The sequence below is a fragment of the Phoenix dactylifera genome, chromosome 12, assembly GCF_051530095.1.
Source record: "Phoenix dactylifera cultivar Ajwa chromosome 12, Ajwa_hap1_PhDact_Kaust_v1.1, whole genome shotgun sequence".
Lineage (NCBI taxonomy): Eukaryota > Viridiplantae > Streptophyta > Magnoliopsida > Arecales > Arecaceae > Phoenix > Phoenix dactylifera.
In genome coordinates, this window is record NC_143201.1 from 20489358 (window position 1) to 20516717 (window position 27360).

The window sequence follows — 27360 nt, forward strand, 5'->3', positions numbered from 1 at the left end:
TCACCCAGAAATCCGGCATCGAGGTAAAGGACGAAAGATTCACATGGTACGTCTTGACTGGATTAAGCCCCCCCCCGATCTCGTTCGCCACCAGCTAGCAGAAGATATGCTCAGTGATTGTGTGCGGTAAAATATAAGGCATCCAGAAAGAGAGAGGAGAATGAAACTGCCTTGCACACATCATTCATCAAAAAATGGGCTTTCACCCATTGTTCTTCAACTATTTCAATTTCATTGATTCATTTGTACAACACAATCCTACGACACGTTTCATGCACCATCGCTTTGTCTTAATGAATGTACTATTCTTTTACACTGCTGTACAAAGGTTTGAGCGGTTGGAACATTAAAATGATAATCATGAAAGCAATGACGGTCTACAAACAAAAATTTTCCATGTACTTTAGAAAAGATACCGACAGATGGAAAAATAAACCAACAAAATCACCATGAAGATGTTTATAAACAACATAAGAACTCCACACTCACTGTACATGAACAACTCCAAATTCTAAGCCTTGGGATTTTCTGGAAACATAATCATGCAGTTAGCACTTATTGTATTATCATATTGTCAAAATGCAAAAAGCATATTGAGTGGATGCTTTGCTCCTACTGCAGCAATCTCAAATGCCAGATTGCTCCGTTCCTTTTTTTCCTTTCTCCAACATCTTCAATTATCAACAGTCAACTTGGTTCAAGTCCTGCTTTGGATAAAAAATAAGGAATACCATATAAGCAAAAGACAATGAAAATCATTGTTGATAATAAATCAGGTCTTTCCTCTCGGAATTGCATCACTGCCCAACTATGCCCTATAAGAAAAACCAGGAACCCAGGTAACAGGAAATGTTGGTAGTTTTCCTAAAATAGTGAAATTATAGTGGAATTGCCATTTGAGTAATGGCAACACTAGCGTAACATCTAAGAGACAATATATCATCTGGATGTCGCCCGAGTTGAAGTATGTTCAAGGTAATATCTCTTCAAAAAGAAGAAAAAAAGAAAAGAGGGATACCTGTGCGTTGAGCAGACATAACATATTAGCTCTGGGCACACTCAAAAGGATGTAAAGTTCCTTCAGCAAACTCATGCATCCTAAATCGCTCCAAGAATTCGAAAGACCTGCACAATATATGACCTTATTACTTAAAGGAATATTCCGATATGGAATTATCTGAAGAGAGGAATTATATGAACCAAGTATTCTGTGCACCAACGAAGGCAAAACTCTCATGAACCATCAGGTTTGGGGCATGCCAAACCAAACAGGTGCAGAACCGGAATGGTACTTGGTTTTAGTTTGGAATAAGCCAGGAACAAATCCGAATTTGAATCAGTTCCAGCCACTCCCAGGCCTATCATAGACTAAAACAGAGGCGAAAGACCATCTCCATGCCTTTCTACTCTCATTTATCATCGACTGGCACCTGTCAATATGGTACAGTATGGTACCATAGCAACCTGTTCCTGCCTGGTACAACACCCGATAACAATTCAGGAAACCTTGCTGCACACATACAGATCCAGCCACAAAATTAAAAGGGATTAATGGAGAAGTATAGGGTGGGGCAGAGTTTATTTATAAACTCAGTCCACATGATGACACCCTGACATCTTTAAAATAGATAGCCAATCCATACAAGATTTATGTCCGTTTACATTTAAAAAGGAATATAACCAGTCAGTAACAAAATTATATTTCAGAAAGTATGAGAGTTGGGAGTCAGGACAAGGTCAAGGTGGTAGGATTTATTTTACATCAAATTCTACATAGGATTTAATCAATAACAGGTTCACTATAAATTTATACCAGAAAGAAGTTAAGCTCGCTTTATTGAAAAAGGAAAAAAGAAAACAAGAAAAAAAGAGGATACAACAGAAACCTCTATCAAGTCCAAGGGCAGAATCTTGACTAACCAGAGAAACTTCAGAAACTACAGCGAAGTAAAAAATAACATTAATGCCAGCAAGGAAGAATTAGGAAGTTTATCGACCTCTGGCATAACCAAGAAGCCAAGACAAATACTCTCCAAGAAAGAGAACTATGCCATAGTTTGGAAATCATCAAAGTAACAGCACATGATCTAATCATGCATGCCGCCGATGGCTTGTTTTGCACAAGTGATCAGGCGGCATGATGTACTTCAGATGCTTCAATATACTTCTACATAGGATATAATTATTATTAACCGGATATAATTATGTATGAACAGTGCATAGAAGTTTCATAGAAATAACAATTGAAATGAAAAAAGTACAACAGAAACCCTACATAAACAACGAAATATAGTAACGGCTACTGGTTCTCATGGATTAAAGAATGCCATTGCCATCGAGGGGAAAAAGGATGATCATGGAACTCTGGCATTATCAAGGAACCATAATATGAGCAAAACAAAAGCTCTGCGACATTAAAAAAGATTATCCTAATGATTTTTAAGAAGAACTATCCAGTTGATGATCTTAACAAATTGCAGAAAAGCCCTTGGTTAAAAGCACGGTCCTCATGTTGTCTAACTGCTCTCAGTTACATGCATGGTGAAGTTCATAAATCAATTAACATGCCTGTGTCACATTATTTAGCAACAAAGAAAGGTTAACGATTATAGATGGAGCAAGTTAAACCATATACAAAGCAGTTTGAAAAATCCTGACCAAGATTACTTGCTTGACATAGTGAGGCTTGGTTTGATACAGGATAATCTATGAGGACTGTTTACGAAGGACTGTTCTCATGACACATGGAATATGGAGAACTTCTGTTCAGCCAAGGATTAATTGTAGCATACTTGGTTGGAAATCTTGGTGAATCAACTTGTGACTTGGCCAAGTCTCATTCTCCAAGGATAAGTCAAATTTCACTTGAATGGGCTAGCTTTTGCTTTAGAGAAGAAACATGAATCAAATGACTGGGCAGGTTACTTGTCCAATTTTAAACAATATTTTTTTTACATGAAAAACACAAAAAACATTCAAAACTCACCAAATCAAGTACATATGCTCTTCAGTGATACGTTTCTTTGTAATTGTTATGTTAGGTCTCTGGTAACCATAACATTATTAGATGATTGTCAATTTCTGCTTGGAATCTCTTAATGTTCAACAGAGGATTCAGCTTTGCCTTTTCTTTCATTAGATTAGATCATGAGTCTATTTTATATTTGTAATAGTCTTCTACTTAATAGGTTATGGTTATACTTGTCATTATATATGTAGCAATAATTAAAGAAACACTTAAAAAGTATAGAAGGTTTTTGCATTAACCAATTGATGATTTCAGCATGATTCAAAGCTTCTTCAAAACAACCTGTGGATGACCAAGATCAATCAGGTGAGTCTTCCACTGTTTCTATAGATGATCCTTCCATTTAAAATCTCTTCCAAAACAGTACTCCTTAAGCCAGTACATTCAAACAAGCAGTGAAAACAAAGAGTGGGCTTCTGTTGGATGGCCAGTTACATGGGCTCCGCCCTTATGATTGGCATCTAGAGGCCTCTTCTCTGCATGGTCAGAAGGAAGGATGGAAGAGAGAGCTAAAAGCGGGGAGCTTTACAAGGAAGTTGGCTACTTAATGAGTTCCAAAGAAAGAGAATCAAAGGATGGGTTCCTCTCAGTCCGAGAGATGGAGAAACATGTGGCTTGGTTAGCATCATTCCTTCAGCATCTAAAATAGTTCAAGAAAAAAATATTCACCAAGACATCCGCAAAAAGGAACAAACACAAACTTTGAGCTTTCTGCTGCATGACTGATAAGGACAAAGAGAAGGCCAGCACAATGAGGGCTAACACAAAGCAGGCAGCTGAAAGAGAAACCTAATCACAAGCCAGTCCTCTCCTGGTACCCTGTTTTATGTTCTCTATTATTTCTAGGAGTAGGCTCTCCTATAGAAAGGTACGAGTCAGGAGTCCCCTTGGAATGTTGTAGAACGAATTTATGTTGAAGTAACATGTTCAACAAAAGAAAAGGCCATGTTCATATGGGCACATGAAAAAATAAATAAAAGCTAAAAGTTCTTCCCCTCCATTAATGATTTGCATTCATGAGAAGCACTACATTGGTGATGCGCTTCTTAGTATTTCGCTATAAAACTCATTTGAGCAGCATCTGCTTGACCTGAATTGAGTTTCCTTTAACTTTTCCTCTTTATCAAGTAGTTTACTTGTTCCACCAGCTCTAAGACTGATTCAACTTAAGAAATAAATTTTGTTTTGAAAATAGCAGCGATCTGACTGCTATTTTTGCAATTTCAGCAGTCTTACATATCAGGCAAGGTTTGCCGAACCGTGTTGAATCAGTTACCTACATGGTTCGCCTCTTATATTCCGTTCGGAATCCCCCCCCCCCAATAGAAGACAAGGATTTTCAAGCCCTCTCTCTCTCCCCCCTCCATCTCCCCCTTGCTACAACAGGAGATTGCCCCTATTTCATTTCAAAATAAGAGATGCCTAATTTTTTTGTGTAAATTTCAAATTGAAATTGACAAATGGTTTGTTGACTTCACTCCAAAGAAAGTCGGCAAATAGTTTGCTGATTTCACTTCAAAATTTACAAAAGAAATAAGGCATCCCCTGTTTCATAACGAAATAGGGGCAACCCCCTTGTCGATAAGGGCTTCCGAGCCCCCTCCCTCCCTCCCTTCCTCTCTCTCCCACTCCCTCTCCAGCTCTCCCTAAGTCGGTATGCCCCGGAACGGCACAGTACAGGTACCGTGCGGAATTGGTTCTTGACCAATACCCCCTCTAGTACCGGTTCGACGAACCTTGCTTTTCTATTATCATCTCTTAAATCAACAATCCATAACTCTCCTATCAAACATTCATGGCCGCTAAAAGTGCAAGTACATCTTATGAAATTCCTGCAACCTAAGTAGTAGCTGCAACTAGCATGATGATCACAAGAGTTAAGATTCAGCAAACTTTTGCCATTTGGATCGACAAAATTCTCGTAACACGGGCACTAAAATGTTGTGGCACACCAAATCTTTAGGTAAAAAGCAATCAGAAATTCTAAAATTACCCAATAAACCCATTCCTTTTGTAACTGCTAGTCAATGACCCTTCAAATTTATGTGAATAATGGATTTCTTGTTCAACGATTCAAATGCAGTCTATTCTTCACCTACAGTTTAGAGGTCACTGTTCTGATGCCTCTGGCAAATCCCAAAGGTCCGCAGGATCAATAGTCCCTGAATTCATGGCTTGTATTTGTACTAGAAAGTTTAGATACCATCATCGTATACTGTTCTAACATGTACTGTATTGACAAATGACAAGCAACAACACAGTAATACAAGCCACTAACAGAAGAAGTTTTCAGATAAAATAAATTTTCATTGCTACTTGTGATTCCTTTACAGTGATGCGTAGACATGTTTTGAACAAAGTAAGATCTCTGACCTATCTATGCATATCTATCATTTTAGGTCATAATAAAGATGCATTCCAATAAATGATAAATAACTAAAACAATAGCCACTATAATTCATTAAAAAAAAATCTAAAAATAAGTTGTGATGGACTAGAGCTATATCAGATAAACAACAACAAAGATGACACACTCAAGGAGATGAGAAGGTTCAAGAGGGGAATAAGAACTAAACAAGCTCACGAGTGAAATAGTAAACTTTGGGTTGGTCTGACCATCTTACTGGCCCTTGTAAACTAGTATCCTTCTAGTTGAAGCTTACTGATATGGTTCAAATCAACACAAATCCCTTTAATGTGCTGGTCACATCCTGGAATTGTAAAATCAAACAATGTAATATGACATGGACCAAAAGCTCCATACCAGTTCTGTAGCAAAAAAAATAAATCCAATTGTACCTCATAAAACCAGATGTCTATGCATCCATAATTCGGGGTGGATTACAGTTGAAGGAGATTAAGAAATTGGAACATTCAGCTTGACAATTGTAGCCAAAGACAATGGTGTTCAGAATTATATTCTTAATTCACAGTGTTGGGCTCAAAACTATATTCTTAAATCACAATATTGGGCTCCATATTGATGCCTTATCTGTATGGTACAGTATGCTTTAGTGTGGTTGGGCACACCCCCATTGAGACATGCCTTATCCGGCAAAAAAAATGGTATCATGTGTCAGTATGCAGGCATAACTGGCCCCGTACCAGTGCCAATACCCTTCTGGGATGGTATGCACCAATACCTATCAGCTCAGTTTGGTGCATACCGTACTACCCAATTAGAAGGGTACTTAAAACACTGATTCAGATATTTCCTATTTGGTTATGATTTCTCTTTTTTGGGGCCTCCTATCTACAAAAATAGCAAGAATCAACATATCACCTTGCTTAACAAAGAAATTTGAAAGCTATAGTTGTTTTAGTCTTCTAAAATGATAGCACTAAGCCCCAAGATATAATAGCTCTGAGTGAAGAAGTTTTAAGCTAAATAAAATGAGCGTTAAGATTAAAGATTCGGGTACTGGACAAACTGACTGTACAGCTCATATAGTACCAATCTGGTGAAAAAACAGTACTAAACTGGGTGTCAGTGCCTTGTTCCAGGGCATACCAGGCTGACCCGGTTCATACTAGTCAGTATCAACTGGTATTGAGTGGTGCTGATTGCTAGCTGCCAATTCCACCCAATATTGGTTGGCACCAAGTGAAGGACCCTTTTTCTCTTCGTTTGCTGTGTTTAGAATGATAAAAAGAGATGAGTGAGGGGAGCAAGCGAGTGCTCCCATTTCTTCATATCCGACCACCCAAAGTGCAAATCAACATAGGAGAAGCCTAGAGCTGATTCTAGGAAGGTAACTACCCTCCTTCCCCTCTTTTTTGCCACAAAAAATAGCCAAAATTCTAACAAGAAAGGAAGGAAATCATGCCAAATTTTCTAACATGCTAGTTGCCAGCATCAAAATAATATAACTATTGAGCAAGGTACGCCGTCTCGGTACCAGGCCCTGTACTGGAGCCACCCTATCACTGTCAGTACACCCAATACGAGAGCCAATTTGGTGTACTAAATGTCGGTACGCCACCCGTACCATATACCGGTACCAGTACGGTATGCCTCGTACCACCCGGTTCAATACAGTATGGAGGACCACGGTATTAAGATTGTTGTTTCGGTTGCAACAAGATGACTTAGATGCCTTATCATCCCACCGTTGGAATTTAAATATCCTATATAATGTCATTGTAACTATCCAAATATGGTCACCCTAGAGAAAAAATACACCATAATTCCAATCGGACAAGTATAAGAAGGAAAATCACTGCATTGATCTCACTTGAAGAGTGAGTGCTTTCTAAAAAGAACCTCTAGATTCTAAAAAACACATCTAGAAAAGTGTTTTTGTAGAAAGAGCATGTGCTCATATAATGTATTTGCTCAACTGTAGTGACAAACACTTTTCTTAATTAGAGTCTTTATGAAAGAAAACATTTGCTTTGTAAAATTAAGTAGGTAATAACTTTCTAACTTTTCACATTAAATAAGTTGCTTTTGAATATTCTGAACCAGATGTAGACATTCTATGGCTAAGACATTTGCAAGAAACGAGCTTGTGGCAAGAGATGTGCACCAAAAAGCTCCTGCTAAGGCAAGCCACAAATCCTAATGTCTCCTAAATCCTAATGTCTCCTAAAAGTAATATAAAAATCTCTACTTTTTAATGATGCCCTCTTAGAAATAAGAAATTACTTAGCCAACAACAATTTTTTCCACTAAAAAGGACTTTTTGCCCCTCATAAAGTCCCAAAAACACCTTTATAATCAAGCCAAACAAGCTCTTACAAAAATACGTCAAAAGTGTGGATTTTGTATTGGAGCAGCAGTCATGATAATCTTACAGCATAGCTTCACGGTTGCGGCACAATTTGCGCTGATTGTTTTCTATAGCACTCAACATATCAGCAGTCTCTGGTTCTGCTGTTCCTCCTGCAACCATTGATGGAACTTCTGCATGCGGTGTCCACATCTGCAAATTCTACTGTTAGAATCTCCAGCCAAAAGTACCCATTGCAGATTCCAGTTTATCATACTTACCTTAATTGTGTCATCAATTCCACTAGTTGCAATAGCACAATCAAATGGATGGCACTGTACACAGTTCACAACTAGAAACGATGCAAAACAAGTCATGAAAGAGATAGGATTTTTTTAAAAAAATACAACTAAAACAGAAAGGAAGTTATTACCATGTTCATCACCAGCAAGCATTTTAATTAGCCTTCCTGTTCTCTTCTCCCAAATAAACCACCTACCATCATCACTTCCACTAGCAACATACTCTCCTACACGAGTAACATAATGTATGAGATGAAACATCAGCAAGCATGACTACCTTAGTGGTTAATTCATTAATACACTTCCAATCCTGAACATTGTTCTAGTGCCAAGAATAATGCAGCCAATACATTAAGCAGAGTAATGGACATTTTGCATGAGAAACATTGCACTTATCGAATATGAATGAAAAATAACGAGTGCAATGCTGTCTGGATTTACAAAATCTACACCTCTTTGATGGGAACACATGGACATCGGCATAGATGGCGAACTTTTAAGAGGTCGCCTAAGCATTTGTTGTTAAACGTCAAGAGATTATCTCGTCGAGGAGTTACATGCTGGGGTACAGAATAACATTTTGGATGTGATAACCATTGCCTTGTTTGAGGACAGTTACTATTGGGCTAGCCTCAAGAGGGTTGTGGCATATATTCTTTGCAGTTTAGCATAGCAAATTAGAGGAAAGGAGGCATGACATGGGACTCACTACCAGTGCCGCAAACCCTGTAGCAAGACTTCAGCATGGATTTTGTAATGGGATTCAATTGTTGTTATAATGACATGCTTTTTAAAAAGTGGCATTTTTTGCATCGGTACCGGTACGGTACCGGTCCGTACTGACTCCGTACCAGTCCTGTTAAATGGCCTAGTTTTTGAGTTCCACATATCAGTCCCGTACCAGCCAGTACCGGTCACGTACTGGCCCGTACCGGTTCCGTACCGATTCTCCAACGATAAGCTCCCGGTACCGGATTCCATGCTGATCCGGTACCGGTTCAAGACGATACCGATACGAACCGGTATCGCAGACCTTGGTACTTAGCAATGTATTTGGCATGCAAGATTTAAAAGCAAGCAAAAAAAGCCTCAACTGATCCCTGGAATGGGTGGGTACCTACACCCTGATTTTTCAACCCATCCTTGTGCATCCCATCCAGCATTATACCATCACTCCCATCCATACCTACCCTATGTATATATTACTAAATTATTTTCATAAAGGACACCAACTGGAGACACCCTAGATTGCAGACCATCTCCACACATACAGAAATACACCTATATATATTACCATACTATTGTTATAAAGGAAACCAATTGGAGACACCCTAGATTGCAGACTATCTCCACACATCTAGAAATACACTTGAAGTTTTTGGTCAATTGGTAGGGTTGGTCTTTTCTAGAATGTTTGTTGATCAGAGAGGAGCTAAAAAGACTCGACCAAACTGTACATGATGTACTACTATAGGTTCCATTTCACTGGATAAATATTTCCAAGTCACGAAGAGTTGATGGAGATTGTCTGTCACACCTTTCAAGAATATTAGAGGTGAAATTAAATGGCGAGCTTTTGACCTTGTGATAGAGAGGCCAAGGGTCACTTTAGCTTAAGTCTTTAATGTGAACTTAGCCATTAGAGTTTCAGTTATTTTATTTCCTTCTAGAGCTCTTTATGTTACTCTATTGATGGTCCAGGGACTTAATTTAAGACATCAAAATGTCATATGGTCAGGTTTCAGCCAGGAAGGGATTTTGAGAAATGAACCTTTTCCCTACTTTATGTAGCAACGCCTTTCGTGTTTTACAAGTACGTCGATGAATTTTAAGTTATTCTTGAGCCTTCTGCTTTTGACCTTTGAACAAGGTGCCGGCATGCTGAGAGGCCACCTTCAAAGTGAATCTGAATGTCTTCTTCCACTCACCCTCCTGTCTCCTTTCACCTTTCTATCTTCTTCTCATCCTTTCTTCTGTATGCCTTTTCCTCCACCTTCATCAACTGCATAAGATCAATCCTCATATGGCCATCAAACAACCCTGCTTCATGCATCTTTGCAGCCAGCTGTTGTTGCTGTTTGAAACATAGAAGCTGGCCCTTAAATTCATTAGATCATGCCCATAACCAGTCCATCCAGATGCAGGACAATTTGGCCACCAATTTTTTTCTAGTGCCCTTCTTAAGGAAGTACTCCCTTTCAATTCCTAACCAGCATACCATTAGCCCTAAAGTCAACGACCCCTTCAATTGTTTTATTACCTAACCCTGATGCCTCTTCACCACCCTATTCGCCATTTCATTCCCTTAGATCTCTGCCATTTCCACTATTTAAACCTGAACCCTGCTGATCCCTCAAACAGCAAATTCATAACCCTAGCCATCTAGCCATCTAATCATTTCTCAGACCTGAAGCCAAAGTTTTAATACCTCTTGTCATGATTTGAAACAAACCCCAGCAACCTGTCCTAAGCACTAAAAATACAACTTGATCCAATACCGTGTCTTCCCTAGACCACTTGAGGAGTTTGAGATCATCTAAGGCTTCCATGTTTCAACCAATCGCTTGACAGCTCAGCAACCATATTTATGATTCAGGAGAAAATTTGGTCACATGTTTGAAGGAGGAATTCAAAGGAAGGGCATAATCGACAACATACCGCAGTCAACTTTTTTCTTCTTTTTCTAAGGTGGGAAACCTTTTCGACCCCACTCAATCGGGATAAAACCCCCTTCCCTCGATGCCTGAGGCTGCGTGCCCCATCCACATCCAACAACCCCTTCAGAAAGCTCCCTTTCCATGCAGCAAACCTTTTAGCAAGCCGCCGCCTCCTTTGGCAACCTCCCTTCCCCTTCCACCCCTCTCTCTTCCTTACCTCCTTCCATCACCATGCACCACTATCTTCTCCCCCATCCATTACTAGCCACATCTCACTCTATCTCACACTCAGTTCAGCACCTCCAGCTGCCCAATGTTGTCCCCTTCTGTCTGCTGCTGCCTTCCTCCACCACCACAAGTTGCCCACCTTCATCCTCTCTCTCTCTCTCTCCACCCTCTCTCCCACTGCCTTTCTCCACAATCCACCACCATCACCCACCACCATCCTCTTCCCCCTCCATTGTCAATTACCTCTTTCCTCGTCTTCTGCCTCCCCCCCCCCCCCCAAACATCTTTCCTTCCATCATCGTCTTCCTCCACCATGGCCAACTGCCTGTCATCCTCTTACACCTCTTGCTCAAGTGATCCGATATCAAACATATGACCAAACAACAAGAAATGCATTTGTAATTATAGTCACAGGTAATCAAATAGAAACAAATTTGCAAATACAAATAGTTTGCAGCATTTCTATGTGCAACTGCGAATCCTTTTACATGTAAATTGGTTTGCGGGCAACCAAACAGCCCCCAAGAGTGTTCATAGTTGGTTTTTTCATATGCTAATCTGAGCCGACAACCATGATTGCATCATATTAGGTTTCCTTGTTATCTTACAGAATATTGCAGATATTAGGTCATGCTTGTTGGGATTTTTTATTCTATTTCATGCATTTCATCCTATATGGCATAAGTGTTTATTTAGGTCCATCCCGCATCAAGAGATAGCAGTAGAGCTGATCACAAGCCTGACAGCCCAGCCTGCTCGCCGAGCCTAGCCCAAAAGTCTGCAAGCTTGGACACTAAAAATAGGCACAAGGGACAGCCCTGGGCAAAAAAAAAAAAAAGCCCAATTTGAGAATCGGGTCACGCCTGAAAAAAATAAAAATTGGCCCAACCCGAGAAAAATATATATATTTAATATGTATATTATATGTTAATTATATTAACTAATTAGATATTATAATAATAAAATCTTATACTGTATGTTAATAAATATCAATATCAGGTTTGTTGGGCGGGTCTAGTAATGACCTTTCAAGAGTGGATGGGGCTTGGACAAAAAATAGAGGCCCAATGTCCGGGCTGGGCTTGCCTGGCCTGGGCATAAACATCGGGCCTAATTTATACCGGAGATCTCATCTCGGCCCGGCGTTTGATTAGCTCTAGGTAACAGGTATAAAGATAATATATATTTATATATAATATAATATAATTGTAACAACCCAGGATCTCACCCAAAATGGCTAGCCGGAAGTTACTATTTGGGTTCCTTGATCCTGTATAAATACCCAAAATCTACCCAGCGAATAACCGATGTGGGACTAAACACACGCCCGCACGGGTCCTCACATACTCCTCCCGTTCAAGCCCTGACGTCCTCGTCAGACTAAGGGTTCAAATCCATTCAAATCTAATCACAAACACCATCGGCTCATGGTTAGCCCCAATGGATCCGTGCTGCAGTGTCCCCTAGTCCACATAGATTATGGGCCGGGTCCGCTCTGATACCATTTGTAAGAACCCAGGATCTCACCCAAAATGGCTAGCCGGAAGTTACTATTTGGGTTCCTTGATCCTGTATAAATACCCAAGATCTACCCAGCGAATAACTGATGTGGGACTAAACACACGTCACAATAATATATATATATATATATATATATATATATATATCCATTAATAGCCAAATGATATATTAAAATGATTGGAAATACAAATCAAGAGAATGACAGTGCTGCTTGATGATCTCATCTGAGGGAACTAAATTGAATTTACTAATGTTAGGTGTAACACTGATAACATGAGTACAGCCTACACTTGCATCAGTAGCTACCACATTAAAAAAAGGCAAGAAGCTTTTTTTTGTCAAATAGATGAAGAGAAGCCTATGAGAATGTAAATGGGATTTAAAAAGAAATGAGAAATTTAGGTTAAAAAAAATCAGTATCATGGCTGCTTGTTGTAATGTTCTTATCATTTGGAACTAAGACAAAATCTTAAGTTCTAACAAAAGATCACAAGCAAGCAGATCCATCATTTTCCTCTTCATGTATGAGAAAGCCATCATAATAAATTCTATAGAAAGGATTATGATCACAGAACTAAAGCACTAATGGGGGGTTTTAGTTGCTTGAATTAGTTAGTTCCACATGTTGTCAATATATTCATGTCTTGCATTTGACCTTAGCCAAGAGACCAATAAATAAACCGTAAGTACGTTTATGTTTTTTTCACAAAAAAAAAAAAACATTCACAACTTGCAAAGACTCTCTAAAAACAAATTGGTAATCTTTGATTTTGTTTTTAGGTGTTTTGACAGGTTTGACAGATCAAAGCTGCCTTACTGGTCATCGGGACAAACGAGATTAAAATTGGAGTGACTCATGAGTTGTATGGTCAAGAAAATTTTATTGGGTAACCTTCCTTATCAGAGACCTAATTGCAGAACCAAGAACCACAGCCATTCAATATAAAAGCCATTCCTGCCCCTTCCAATAAGGATCCACTCTTGTTCATTCCAGATGTCCCATTAAATGATGTGGAAACCCACATTACAATGGGTGCATCCTGATCATCAATGAAAATTAGATAATTCTATGCAGTGTATTGTATCTTCATCTATTAACTTTGTAGGTTGATCTCCATGAAAATGGTGGCAAGAGCAAGTATATGTAACATGCATACAGCGTTATAGATAGTTTTCCACAAATATAGTGGTGCTTGGGCTTCCAGGTCTTAATGCTTGGTCTTAAAATGACTCTTGCTCTTTCCCTCTTCCAAGACCAAGTATTCAAGAAAGTGTCTTATTATCTTTTCTTTTTGTTCCGGTGCAGAGAAGTGGCAATTCATATTTACATGAAAATCTAGCATATTTTATTGAAAAAAGATACACGGAGAACTTAATTGTTGGATGAACCTAATCCAGCACTTATGAACAAGAAGAAAATGTAAATAAATAGGCAATCCCTTACATAAAAAACCTAGAATATGAGCTCCAAGAAAAGTTCAACTATCTTAAAATGTAAATTTTCATTTATTAATAAAGAGAAAAAAAAACTTGCTTATATTGTGCACCTTGTTGACCAAGAAAGCTAGCTTGCTTTATATCTGTCCCCACATTGCAATGGCCCACAAATCTTTGTTTCATATCAATCACAACCTCGGGCTGCAGAATATAGAAAAGTCACATACTGTCTGAAAATGAAAAAATAAAATGAAAGGGAAACCAAAAGGAGAACAACTAAATATCAAAACAGCCATTGCACATAAATAGTGCAGTACAAATTTCCATTCTTACAGGCCACTGGACAATTATTTTAATAGTATGATGAGCAGCTGACTGTTGGAACAATGAATAATGACAGTGAATGGTGGTACAGTTCCACATGTAGCTTTGTTAAAACCAGCTTTTTAGGTCATTCATGATCTACTGGCACATGAATTTTTGAATGGATGTCCGCAAACTCACATGAAATTTGAACTGAATAAATCTCTGTAATAAAATAATTATTTTACTCCAATATGCGGCCAATATCGGGAATGAGAGAGAGAGAAGAAAAAACAGCCAGGAACAGATGTATCCCACTATGGCAGAAAAACTTGAGATGTATGGCATGCAAATCTAAAGGCATCTGCAGTGCAAACTACTTGTCGTTACTAACAAGTGAGATTCAGTTAAAAGTTTTTGCAGGATAGAAAACCTGATAAGAAGAATTTTCATGTTGAGAGGAAGATGAAGGAGATCCATGTGAACCATCCGTACTGCAGTTTTCTCTAGCTGAGTCATCTCTTCGATGAAACCTCAAATTTAAACTTCCTCGAAGAATGCTTGGCTCATTATCACGACCCTCATCTCCTGATATTGATGTTTCAAAGTCCAATTCCATTTCTTCCTCATAATCAGAATCTTCTCTGTCATACCGAAACTCTTGAGACGGGCTACTTAGCTCTGACCAGAAGAGTACATCACTCAAGGATCTTAACCTTCCATGCCGTGCTTCACTCTTAGCAGCATCTTCATTATCCTTTTTGCTTTTCTCAGCTTCAGCTGTATCAAAGTAACATAACACATTTAAGACAAAATTTTGTAGACACAAATACACATTTGTCCATGCACAAAAGAGTGTGCTGTGTAGACATGTATATACGCAATAAAAAGAATTCCTCAATTACAAGTTGCATAGAGAATTTATATATGCAATGGACCTGTAGCCATAATATATTTAGATAGTTCATATTACAATGATCAGGATTCAGGACTGATCACACTCATAGAAACAATTTGCGACAAAGTTACACCTCCACTATTTCATGAAATTGTAGATGTACGCAGAAGTAAGTGACTGATTATCATCCATCCATGAAGAACACCTCTCCAACCCACATGAAGAACAAAAAGGAAAAAAGAAAAAGAACAGGAAAATAAAAGAAAAAAAGAAAACAGCTGATGCATGTAAAAACCTACCTAGTATAGCAGACTTCAACATCAGAACTTTAGATGGGCAATCAAAAACACAAGAAAGAATGACAAGTATTATAAGTTTTAGACATGGAGAATTTAAATATAATATGGACAAAAGACTTGAGAAAAGAAAAACAATAGAGAACTCAGAAGAAGAGAGTGAAAGGGATACGATGGTAGGCAAAATATATGGATAAAGGAAAAGGGCACAATGATATGTGAAGAAATTCCAAAAAATGTTTAAAAAAGGTTAAATAGCAAGCGCCATCTTACCTGGTAGGCTACTCCAGCCCATGAATGGTAATTCAATCTACAAGGAATGCTAAATGTATATCATTTCAGATAAGTGCATGAAATAAAGAACTGTTTGACATACCTCTGCCAGTCATGGGTTGGCATGGCATGCTATCATACTGTAAAATATTGTGCCAACTGCCAAGCATATGCTTGGTCACGTGCAAGGACTTGTGGCACAGAAAATCAGCCTACCAGTACACAATATCAGACAGACTGACATGCAAGACACAGAGGCACATTCCTATGTACCATGCCCAAGGTGGGCCGGCGGAACCATCCCGAACCGGATCTTTCCGGCCATTCCGAGCCGTACCGGTGGCACACCGTTACAGTTCTGGCAACGAAAACGAGACCCGTTGCTGGAGCCGGAAAAAGAGAGCGAGCGGGGGAGGGAGGGGGGGCGGTGGAGGCCGCAAGGGGGCGGCGGTGGCCGCAGCAGGCAAGGCCACGACTGCTTTCCTTGTTTTGAATGAAATAGAGGTCCGGCTGCGGCTTAAAAAACTTTGAAATTTTTAAGTAAAGTCGGCAAATCGCTTGCTGATTTTACTTAAAAATTCCGAATTTTTTTACGCTGCGGCTGAACTCCGGTTTCGAAAAAATTGTGAAATTAAAAGCCGACTTCACTTAAAAATTCTAAAATTTTTTGAGCCGCGGTTGGACCCCTATTTCATTCAAAACAGGGGAATCAGCCGTAGCCTCGCCTGCCACAGCCTCCACCGGCCCCCCACGGCCCTCTGCTGGTATCCGCCAACCTCTCTCCCTCTCTCCCCCTTCTCTCTCTCTCTCTCTTCCTCTCCCACGATACCCTCATCGATACAGGCCTGGCACGGCCTGTACCGACTCGTGCCACCAGAAAATCGATACAGTGCCCGGTACCGGTTTCTCCGACCTTTTCCATGCCCATACGGCCATATCTATTCAGCATAGTAAAGAACATACGATATGGATTAGTACAGTACAATATGGTGCCTTAATCCGAGTTGCATATTTCCTCCTAAATAACCAAGCATTTAGACATGATGATTGTTTCAATTGTAATGAGTTTATTAAATCAAAAATTTAATAGCATGGCCTCTCCATATTGGCAAGAAGTAGGCTAATTCCTCTATCGTATTGTTCCGTGACTACAAATTTTGCATACAGAAACAAATAATTATGATGCTAATAAATTCCATATGGTGAGTGGTACAAAAAACTACCAAAAAACAATATTAACAGATAAAAGAATGAATGCATGTGAATGTACAGTTACCTAACATGAAGAGTAACTTGTAAAAGATCATCAAACTATCAGAGGAATAATGAGCTCTAGATAAAAAATAATGGGCTCTCATAAATTAAAAAAATGACAGAAGCATATAAAAGGTAGCATGAAAAATCTAATCAATCGGACACCAGCACTGCAACTGTTCTTATGCAATCCTTGACCAGAGGGCGGCAACTACAGTGTAAGCACATATAAAAGTGACTAGCAGGAGTCCCACTTATCAGTTGAAGAAAAGGATGAACAAGCATCTATTACAAGCCTCAGGGGAACAACAAGTAATGAACCCCCTGAAGTAACATGTCAACATTCATTCAGTCAAGAGTCAGAGAATCATCCTGTTCCAACTGCAGTTACAGAACGTGCCCTCTATTTACAAAGATTTTGTCATACCAAGCACAGCAGGTGTTGTTTCTCAAAGGTCTCTTTTTAAAAATGAGGCAAAATAAGAAAATGGTGGGAAAAGCGTGCCAACAATGGTAAAAGCATGAGAGCCTTAAACTAAAATGCGAAAGGTAGATTTGGAATATTCAAATTCTACAGACTAACCTGCAGCAAAACGATCTTTTATTCTCTTTACCATTTCAGCAGCATCAGAGTTTAATGGAGCCAAATTATGAGCCGCCTCTGCATACTCCAGAGCTTCTTTATTTTTCCCTAACTGCACCAAATTTCAAGCAATTCAAAAGAAATCCATCTAGAAGGATCTAACATCAAAGTCAAGTGATTTCTTTGAGAAGTTTTTCATTATCTAAGTCCACAAAAACACTTACTGATTTACATTAGCTTGAAGGAAGTACCTGAAGAAGTGCTTCTGACATGTAATAGTGCGCATTAACTGATGAAGCATTTATAAATCGAGCTTTGTTGCAATCCCTTATGGCCATATGAACATCATTTTTCCACTTCCTCTGAAACCAAGATGTCATGTTTGGCACATTCTGACAAAATTGGGTGTTATACTTAGAATAATAAGATTATGCTGAACCTTAAGAAGCAATGCTGCTCGAATACACAGGCACTCATGTCGTAGTGCAAGGCCAATCTCAGGACCTTTTCCATCCAGTACTTCATTACACGCTTCTATTCCATAAAATAAGTTTGAGCCTTCATCCAAAGCTTTTGCCGCGTCTTGAACCAATTTTTTGCACATGTCAAGCTACAACTAGGTATTAGCATAGGCATAAAGATCTATATACAAACAAATATAGATATTGAATCATCATTAAATAGAAAAAGGTCAAACTTTCCCACCCTGCGCAAATCATATTTTCTTTCAGGCAAGTTGTCTGAGGAAACTTCTGGTGGTGAAGGTACTTTCATTTCTTTAAATAAAGGATCTATATACAATTGCCTTGGAACATCATCAGCAGTGTATCTCATAATGCTCTGACCATCTAGAAGTTATAAATAAAAGGTACATTAGCAGTCAGATGTGCCAGATGAAAATATGAATTTAAGTACAAATATACTTTCTCAAACATATTAGTATCACCTGCAATAATTTCAGCACCTAAACTAACAAAAGTTTTGATACTGAATGTCGCTGCTATTCACAACCTCACCATGCTTTCAGATCAAGGAACATAGAAAAATGTAGGTCACCCAGTTCCTACAACTATTGAGTTATCAAGATAATGATGTTTTCCACCTTTTAAATGACACTCCATACAAGAATCAAAAAGGAATATCATAATTAGATATTTACATGATGTCCACCATCCCACTGATCATGCCAACTTTTCCAGTGCATGCCAACTTACACAGGTATTCCCTCTTAAAAGTATGAGCATTCACACATGCATACACGTATGTATTTATATGTAGTCAAGTAAGCAAAGACATATTTTGTAAGGGATTATGACAACCATATGTAGAGATATTAACTACTTAATGGCCTTCTGTTCAAGAATTTTGTCTTAAGAAATCATAATGCTGCTAAGGGATCAACAGTGAGTGTGCAATGTCAAATTACTAGCACATATTGGTAGGGAAGAATACAGAAAATGATCAAACTAAAATTAAATATACATGGATATCTAAGGTCAACTTACCTTACTACATTTATGAGATTAGAAATAGGTTTACTCTGTGCAGTCCTTAAGAGGTACGAAATGGGAAGACAACAAGCATTCTTGTATTTTATTAGATTGTACCTACGTTATGTGACTTGGAAGAAGTTTCTTAAAATTTCTTAGAATGTTATAATTTCAGTTGAAAGTTAACTAATTTCATGAATTAATAGTGCAGGGAAGCTCCTAACAGCAAACCAGCAAACTCCCTCTTATTTCTCTTTTCTATCTTCTCCTTCGTACTATTTTTTCTTAATAAATTTTTATATACATATATACAGACTTTATCCATATTATACATGGAAATAAAGAGCGCTGGATTATTATAGAGATGTATGTCAACGACAATGCAGCGCGTTTCACCTTGTTGTGCAGGCACCATGCAAAGCAAAGACATGATAAGTTTCACTTTTTTAACCTACATGCCAACTCATTCTAGAATTTCTCATCTGAGATCTTGCAATCATAGCCAACCTGTGCAAGGACATTAGGTTTGTCAAACAGAAATTTGACAACTTGCATCAAATACTCTGATACAAAAAGAGCAATACCATGATACAAATTCATTAGTTAACTTCAAACAAAGATGAAAATTTTCTCACGGTGAGACATTTCAAATAATTTGATCTCACCTTTTTATCAACATTTTATTAAAGGACGCATATGTGCTATAGCAGTCAATCATTGTAATGATAGAGTTCTTCCAATTCATGTATCTCCTTTTCCTGCTAAAACTCTTGGCATCCCATTTCTCCTATCAAAGAACTTACTAGCTCCCCATATCTACCTTACCAGCCACCATCTTTAAGCGTGTAAGATTCCCACATTTAAAACCATGTTTTCACCACATTGAACATCATATGAAATTCTCAAAGCAATATTTCAAATGCTTTACATACTTGTTACCAACACATCATAGGGCAAGAATGAACAATACTAACAGTATAAATTGTGTAAGTTAATTGTTAGAAAGTACTTTGTGCATTTAACTTTTCATCTACATATGATATGCAAAACATGAATAATGCCGTAGATAATAGACTTTGACTACCTATCATGCATCTTGGCACAAGGCACACATATGTTAGTCAATATACTGGGAACATTAAATACGCACACATGTTAGTTATGCCTTGGAAGGATATAAAGACTTGAAGTAGAGAGTGCAAGATATAAAGCATACCATAGTTAACATCCATTAAGTAAACATGTTCGCCGCTATAACTCAAGAGCAGCTCTTCACTGTTTGGGCTGAATGTAACATGTGTCAGGTGCAATGTTGACTTTCTCTGAAAATAGACAACTTTAAACTTGAAAACAACGGGTTTGACTTAAAAAACAAATTATAATAATCTGATGCAATATCGTGGAGGAAGCAATTCAAAAGGCTAATAATTGTTTCAAAAAAATAAAACAATCATTAAAAAGACAATGATTAGTGTAACAATCATAATAGGTAAATAAGATATAGCGACGAACTGTGAATGCCAAATTTACAATGTCATACTTAGAACATATATAATCAATACATAATGCTGAAAGCTTCTAAACATACACGCTCAGAAAGATGCATTGGGCAGAAATAATTAACACAAGGAGGTGGCTTCATTTTCAACTGGCAAGAGCTCAAGGGTGGAAGCATTCTTCGATCATACAACCGAGCAAACGCATCACTGTGCAAGCACCAACGGCAGGAGAGCAAAAACATGAAAATAAAAATTATTTGAAGTAACAGTCCTCATTTTAAAGTTCAAAACAAGTGTTGTGGGCTGAAGGAGCCCAAAAAGGTTACCTGCCACCAACAAGGAGTTGATGGGGACGAGTGGTACTGATGTCACAAGACTTTAATGCCAGACATTGCTTAGGAGAATCAGCCAGCGATTTCTTTGCTCCGCACCTAAGATCAAGCTGCCACAACACACCAAACATGAAGGGAAAGAAATTAAAGCAACAGCTACAAATATAAAATTAATTTGTAAACATCAAAGCGTAAGAAGGCCCTTGTCATAGCAATCCTTTAAGCACCAAAACAAATGTATGACATAATAATACACAGGCTAAACACATGAACAAATAGCATCACAAGACAGATAAGCTATGAAAGACCATTTAAGAATCCTACGTTAAAAAAACCATAAAACATGACTAACTTATGAAAATCCAAGCATCTCCACCAAGTATCTTGATGTTGATAACTATAACAGTAAAAAATCTGGTACACCACATTAAAAAACAAAATTACAACCAGAATCAAACAATTTCATCCAGTATTAAATATAACAAAATATACTAGATACTCAAATGCAAATTAATACAATTCTCCTTAACAAGAGCAAGTTAACAGCTGCAATTCCTGGTGTATAGATAGAATAAAACCCTATCTAACAAAGTCAGAGTAGCATAATGGCAAATGAAGCACCATTGAATAGGTTAGTTGCATGTTGAAAAGAACATCACACTTTCTGAAACTTAATCACTGGTGGACAATGATAGACAGAAAAAGTGATAGGACTGCTTGTCTGTGGATCTTCTCAGAGCCAATAAGGCAATAACCATAATAGAGGGTCATTAAGTCTTACCTACTTTGGCTAAATCTGGAAAGTTTACTTAACAGTGGGCAGAAACTTCACAAAAAAGCACAAAGATGAGCTAGAGGATGAAGCCAATTAAGTGGAAGTAAAGCACCGTGTAGCCATAAAAGTATCCCGATGCCAGTGGGCAAGCATCAGATAAACAAGAGAGGCCAAGCAAGTTTCCTTCATAAGTAGCTCAACCAAACCTGACTCCATGAAGAAAGATACAAGAGATCACCCAAAAAGGGCTCAAACTTGAGCCACAGGTGCACCAAGAATGGGAGAAAAAATTAATAATCTCATTGATAATCTATAATGCAACTTAGTAAACATACTCTACAATTTCATATTGGGAGCCCAACATTAAAATGCAAAGCTGCAGAATTGACAGCTCACCCTGTTAAGCAAGGCTCGCCGAACTAGTACCAATAGGCGTACTGGTCGGCCACCGGATCGGTTCGAACCGGTACCACTGATTCGGCCTGGTTCACGCATCCAAAAATCCAAAAAAAAATGGCCTAACTGGTATGGGCCAATACTGTTTTTTAACGCCGAACCGGACCGGTTCAGTACGGGCTGAACTGGCATTCTTTGCTGTTAAGCAAGTTGGCAACAACATGTAAACAGATATTATTACATGTAATTTAACTTAAAACAAACCCGTACTTTGCCCACACAGTATGTGCCATACAAAAAAGATCCGCATAGTAATATACTTTCATATGTTGTCTCTGCCCCATGCATGAGTTTGGGATGTGCCTCCATCTCAATTAAGGGTGGAGTTTGTCAACCAGTCCTCCTTGTATTCCATTTGATTTTTATATGAAGAGATTTACAAATGTTTATTACAACTTTCCTAAATGTTTTTTTAAAAAAAATTTAACATTTCTTTCAGGACCTACTCTTATTATTACATTATCAATTCTATCCGAATTGTTTTTCAGTATGTTTATGGCTTTTAATGGTCTTGTAAATACCCAGTCGTCATAATTCCATTCAACCAAAATCAACTTAAGATAGAAAATATTTCAATTCTTCAATCTGAAACTCACAAGCTTTTCCATCGAATTTGATGCAAGGGTTGCTTTATTGATAATAACAACCTAGCTAGATGGTTCACCTACAGCAGTATAACCCTATAGTGTAAATAGTAACTTCATCATTTTGGTAAATCTCCTTTTAGCAAATCACAATTCTTTGTTTAGTGATACTCTATTTTAGTTCATTTTCCTTCCAAAGCAAGCGAACATCATCCTTTTTACTGCATAATTTGGCACTAATTTTCAAACTTTTAAATATTTTTTTTTTTACATGCATCAAGGTAGATCTTTAACCTCTTACCAGTAGGCCTCAATCAGGCAACCAACAATGAGTTGCATCATAAACATGGTATCACTTGTTGCAACTTCTTCCAAAAGAAAAAAAAGGTAACATATTATGGCATGTAAATGTCAATTTAAGAGACAATCGTAGACCAAGTTACAATTATCTCCAAATTACAGAAACGTTCCACAGTTGCCCTTGAATTTGTTAATCAAAACATTCTTTTCCTAATTTTTTTTCCCAAGAATATATATAGCATGCCATTTGATATTTGGCAACTTCATGAATAATCCACGATTTTAATGAACAAACTGTCATTTTTGATGAATTGTTCTGTATCTTGTTCAATTACGCCTACTCATCAAATTAACCAATTTCTATACTCATTTGTTTCAAAGCACAAAATTTCCAGTTTTCCTCAAAACTAACAGCATTTTGATAAGAAGAATTTTGATAAATCCATTGCACAGTAGCCTAACAGCATTCCTGTGGCTGTAGAAAAACCTTTAAATGACAAAATAGAACCTAACTTGATGTCCAGTTCAAAGGATTTGGCAATGTATAGGAATGACTGGGACGTGGCATCCAATAAGCCAACCCCTTGGAAGTGAAGGAATTATTTTTCCCATGTTTCATGATAAATAATATTCCCATTTTCAATCTAATACTTTGTACTTCTCCTGCAACTGTTATATAGGGCATATAAACTGGAGTTCCCAAGTTACTGAATAAAAAATGAAACAAAGAAAAGGAGAAAAAGAAGCATTCGGATGTTTATCGTTGTCTAATGTTATCCATATAGCAAACTTGCCTCCAGTTGAAAGAATACCTCCCATAGAAGGCATTTATCATATAAATACTATCCATATAAGATACTGTCCTTTCATAAACATATGTCAAGTGTATAACTGTATCTGCTTGTCAGTGAGTACATTCATTCTATAAATCAGACTTCATGTATTCTTAAAACCACATAGGAAAACATTAATAACAGAGGGGAAACGGCCATTAGAAACCTTTGATAAAGCAAAAAGGTCAGTAGGACCATTTGCAGAATCGATTGCTGAAAATATAAATCTCCTCAGTGTAGAAAAACTAGGTTCCTTTCTGAATTGGCTTGACAAGAAAGATGCACCTAACATAACATTAGTAGGAATGCATACTTCTCTTGCAGCGGGGATGGTTATTTACATAGACCAATTATAGCATACTTAAAAGATCATTTACTTACTAGTACATTACGGCATTCCTGGTTTGAAGATCCAGCAGGCGGGCATGAACCACTTTCACGTAAGTCATGCTGTCTCACAGTCCCGTCCTCACTCGCACTCCATACTACATTAGGATTTCCAACTTCCACCTAGATAACAGAAGACGGCAGCATAATAACGGCCATTCAACATAAATTCAGAAAATCCAGGTCAAACCAAACAAGTCCGACACATCAAAAAGACTGCAAATTGAAAGACATGTTTAAATATGATGCTGATGCCTCAAGGAAAAGTAGCATTTCCAGATCATGAGTCATGGAATGACCAATCTACAGACAAACCATGAAATTTCATATAACCACATATTATCTATAGAGTTGGAATATTACAGCTAGCTTCTTGACCCTCCTCGAGTGACACTGGTACAATGCTGCAGGTTCTAGAGCAATTTCTTTAGATCTTTTCCCATTTAAACGAGATATATTGAAAAGCCGAACCTACAGCAAGAGTTTAGTAATTACATACTAACAATCTCAAACGACATAAACAAGAATACTTTTGGCAGTATGCGTATAACCTCTGCATCTCCAGCCCCTGACACAACAAGTTCATCAGATGTCTCGGGGACAAATTTTGTGCAAAATATGTTGGCAGAATGCCCAGTCTCAACACTATGCAAAAGCCTCCAGTTGTTGTAACTCCATATATTAATCTGCAGGAAATAATGCAGAGGTAATCATAGACATGGTATGAAACTTCTTTTCTTCAGCTACTTAATGAGGTCATTGTTGGTGAATGAAGCAAACTAGATTAAAAAACACAGTAAAGGGTCATCATAGCTGGAAGAATGAACTAACGTTGTTGATAGAATCCATACGATAAAATGTTATTAGCATCAAAACATGCAAAACACAACAAAGAAGGTGGGAAGGAGGGGGAAGAAGATACACACACACACACACATATATATATATAAAGAGAGAGAGAGAGAGGCAGTAATCTATGCAACCACCTATTGATGGTGAACAGATAAGGACAGATTTTCTGTTCCCCCCATGAAAGATAGGCCATCATTGTAGGAACGAGGAAAAGAAGAAGAATCCGACTTAACAAAAAAAAGTCCTTATCTGGTGATCTTTGTAAAATAAGGATAGGTTTTATTGAAGTTACAAAAATTATTCAAATTTGATATTGCTCATGGTTCAAAGTAGCACAAGAGATAAAAAAACAAGAACATGGTTCTTATACAGGTTTTGACAACATTGCTTAGCAATCTCAACTTCTAAAAATCTACACTATAAATTGCAATTAATAAAAAAAATTAGGATTATGGAAACATACAATAGCTTTTTAACGTTTCATGCATATCGGGCATGTCTATATGATTCAATACAAAGCAGTGTTGATTAATCAAGCAAGGATATGAAAGCATGTATCATGGTGATGACACCATAATATGTTATGTATGTAGCAATATCTGTGGCAATCTTGACATAATAATATGAAAAGGATAGCATTGCCTGAAGCCTTTTAATCACCACCCAATCACAACTCTGTGTAAACAAGGCAAGTTTCAAGTGCCAGCATATGTGGGGCCAGAACATGAACTCAGCATGGGTTGGCACCGCACCTATTAATTCTTCTCTTAAAACACTTTCGTTTAAAAAGGGTTCCAGCCTTCCAGGTTCTTTTTTATTATTATTATGACATGGTGCAGCATGCATGCTAATACAGGAAGGCCAGTGGCCAGCACGCCCACTGCTACCAGAACCTAAATTCTCACTACAAGGCTTACAGGAGTATAGCACTACATCTGTCAAAGAATCAACTTTAAGAAGAAAAGAAAAGGTAACATCACCCTATGATCATCAAATAGTGCACATTGCTCATGTCTTAATAATTTTGTGGAAGAACCAAAAAAAGACAATTCTGGCCTAAAGAATAACCTTTGCATTCTTCTATACATATGTAGGATATCATATGGGTTATTTAGTTTAATTTTACCAGATTTCTTGCACAATCGATACATATATCACAAAGTGTTTCAACAGTATAAAATAACATTCATCATATACCAGACAGAATTGCATAACTCACTTTAAACTTTTAACTTAGTCAGGAAAAATAGTAAAAAATACTGTAGCATATAAGCCAACATCAAAACCAACATATTGACTTAATGCTTTCAGATTAGTTAACATGAAATATTTCTTTTGACAAATAAGTTCAGAGAAATATACTCTTGTATCATCTGATCCAGATATTAGAAGAGAGCCTTTTGAGTTCCAAGCAATTGCATTAACACAGCCTTGATGGCCCTGTCACGAAAGGCCATAAGTAATAATTAACAATAATGGCAATGAAAATGAAGGCAATGTAAACAAGTACAATTAGTTGCTACAAGAAATGACTAACACTACTCAAAATCAAAGTAGGCATTGCAGAAGAGGGTTACAATTAAGCTCAAAACCAAATTGTTCAAACTCAAGATCATATGCTTGAAAGGAATAAACAATAAATGTTAAGCAGCAACTCACTACCAAATGGGAACTAACTCATTTTAACTTGTAAGAAAACAAGTGCTATAACTTCTTGATGCCTGCAAATCGATTTGACTGTAAAAGGATTTGCAGTTGCACAATTTGCAATTGCAAGAACTGCTTTCTTTAGGGTTGTCGGCAACTATAACTGCAATGCATTGGGTGTTGTTTCATTGCATGGTTAAGATCAGATTCCTGTACATATATATATATATATATATATATATATATATATATATATATATATATATATATATATATATATATATATATATATATATATATATATATATATATATAAAACACGCGCACACGCGGAGAGAGAGAGGAGGTGGCAGAGAAGGATGATGGGCAGCCTGCGATGGTGGCAGGAAGCGGCAGTGGAAGAGGAGGAAGGAGGTGTTTGCCACTGGAGGGAAAGTGGATGGTGGCAGACAGCGATGGGAGAGAGAGGGGGGAGCGAGCGAGCGAGAGAGAAAGAGAGAGAAGCATAAGAGGAGGACGATGATGCACAGTTAGTAGTAGAGGAGGAGGCAACAGTGTAAGAAAGAGAAGAGGTGGACAAGAAGGACAATAGTGTGTAGCTAGTGATGGTGGAGAAGGGAGGCAACGGAGAAGAGAGACTGATAAAAAAGGATGAAGGCAACTAATAGTGCAAGGGGAAGAGGATAATTGCAAATGGTGGTGGAAAAGAGAGG

At 37.9% G+C, this 27360-nt stretch overlaps 1 protein-coding gene across 6 annotated transcripts in view; it reads right to left on the reverse strand.

Annotated features, from left to right (window-relative positions):
• Positions 1-329: 329 nt before the first annotated feature.
• LOC103701791 (protein ALTERED SEED GERMINATION 2-like) overlaps positions 330-27360 on the reverse strand; it is a 35385-nt gene continuing 8354 nt past the window's right edge. For 2 of the 6 annotated variants that reach the window (XM_008783963.5, XM_088708934.1), the window contains exons 3-20: positions 26363-26440; positions 24700-24834; positions 24512-24619; positions 24143-24271; positions 20808-20923; positions 20571-20688; positions 20199-20304; positions 18198-18340; positions 17932-18102; positions 17744-17854; positions 17493-17604; positions 14622-14968; positions 13996-14086; positions 8174-8269; positions 8022-8092; positions 7826-7953; positions 1019-1125; positions 330-704 (exon numbers count right to left, since the gene is read on the reverse strand). In XM_008783963.5, the coding sequence (XP_008782185.3) occupies positions 1044-1125; positions 7826-7953; positions 8022-8092; positions 8174-8269; positions 13996-14086; positions 14622-14968; positions 17493-17604; positions 17744-17854; positions 17932-18102; positions 18198-18340; positions 20199-20304; positions 20571-20688; positions 20808-20923; positions 24143-24271; positions 24512-24619; positions 24700-24834; positions 26363-26440 (2142 nt within the window). In that variant the 3' untranslated portion in view covers positions 330-704; positions 1019-1043. Of the gene's footprint in view, positions 708-1018; positions 1126-1200; positions 1511-5612; positions 5740-7825; positions 7954-8021; positions 8093-8173; positions 8270-13995; positions 14087-14621; positions 14969-17492; positions 17605-17743; positions 17855-17931; positions 18103-18197; positions 18341-20198; positions 20305-20570; positions 20689-20807; positions 20924-24142; positions 24272-24511; positions 24620-24699; positions 24835-26362; positions 26441-27360 lie in introns of those variants that run through there. The other 4 variants (XR_015972160.1, XR_003384644.3, XM_008783964.5 and 1 more) reach the window with 4 other exon arrangements.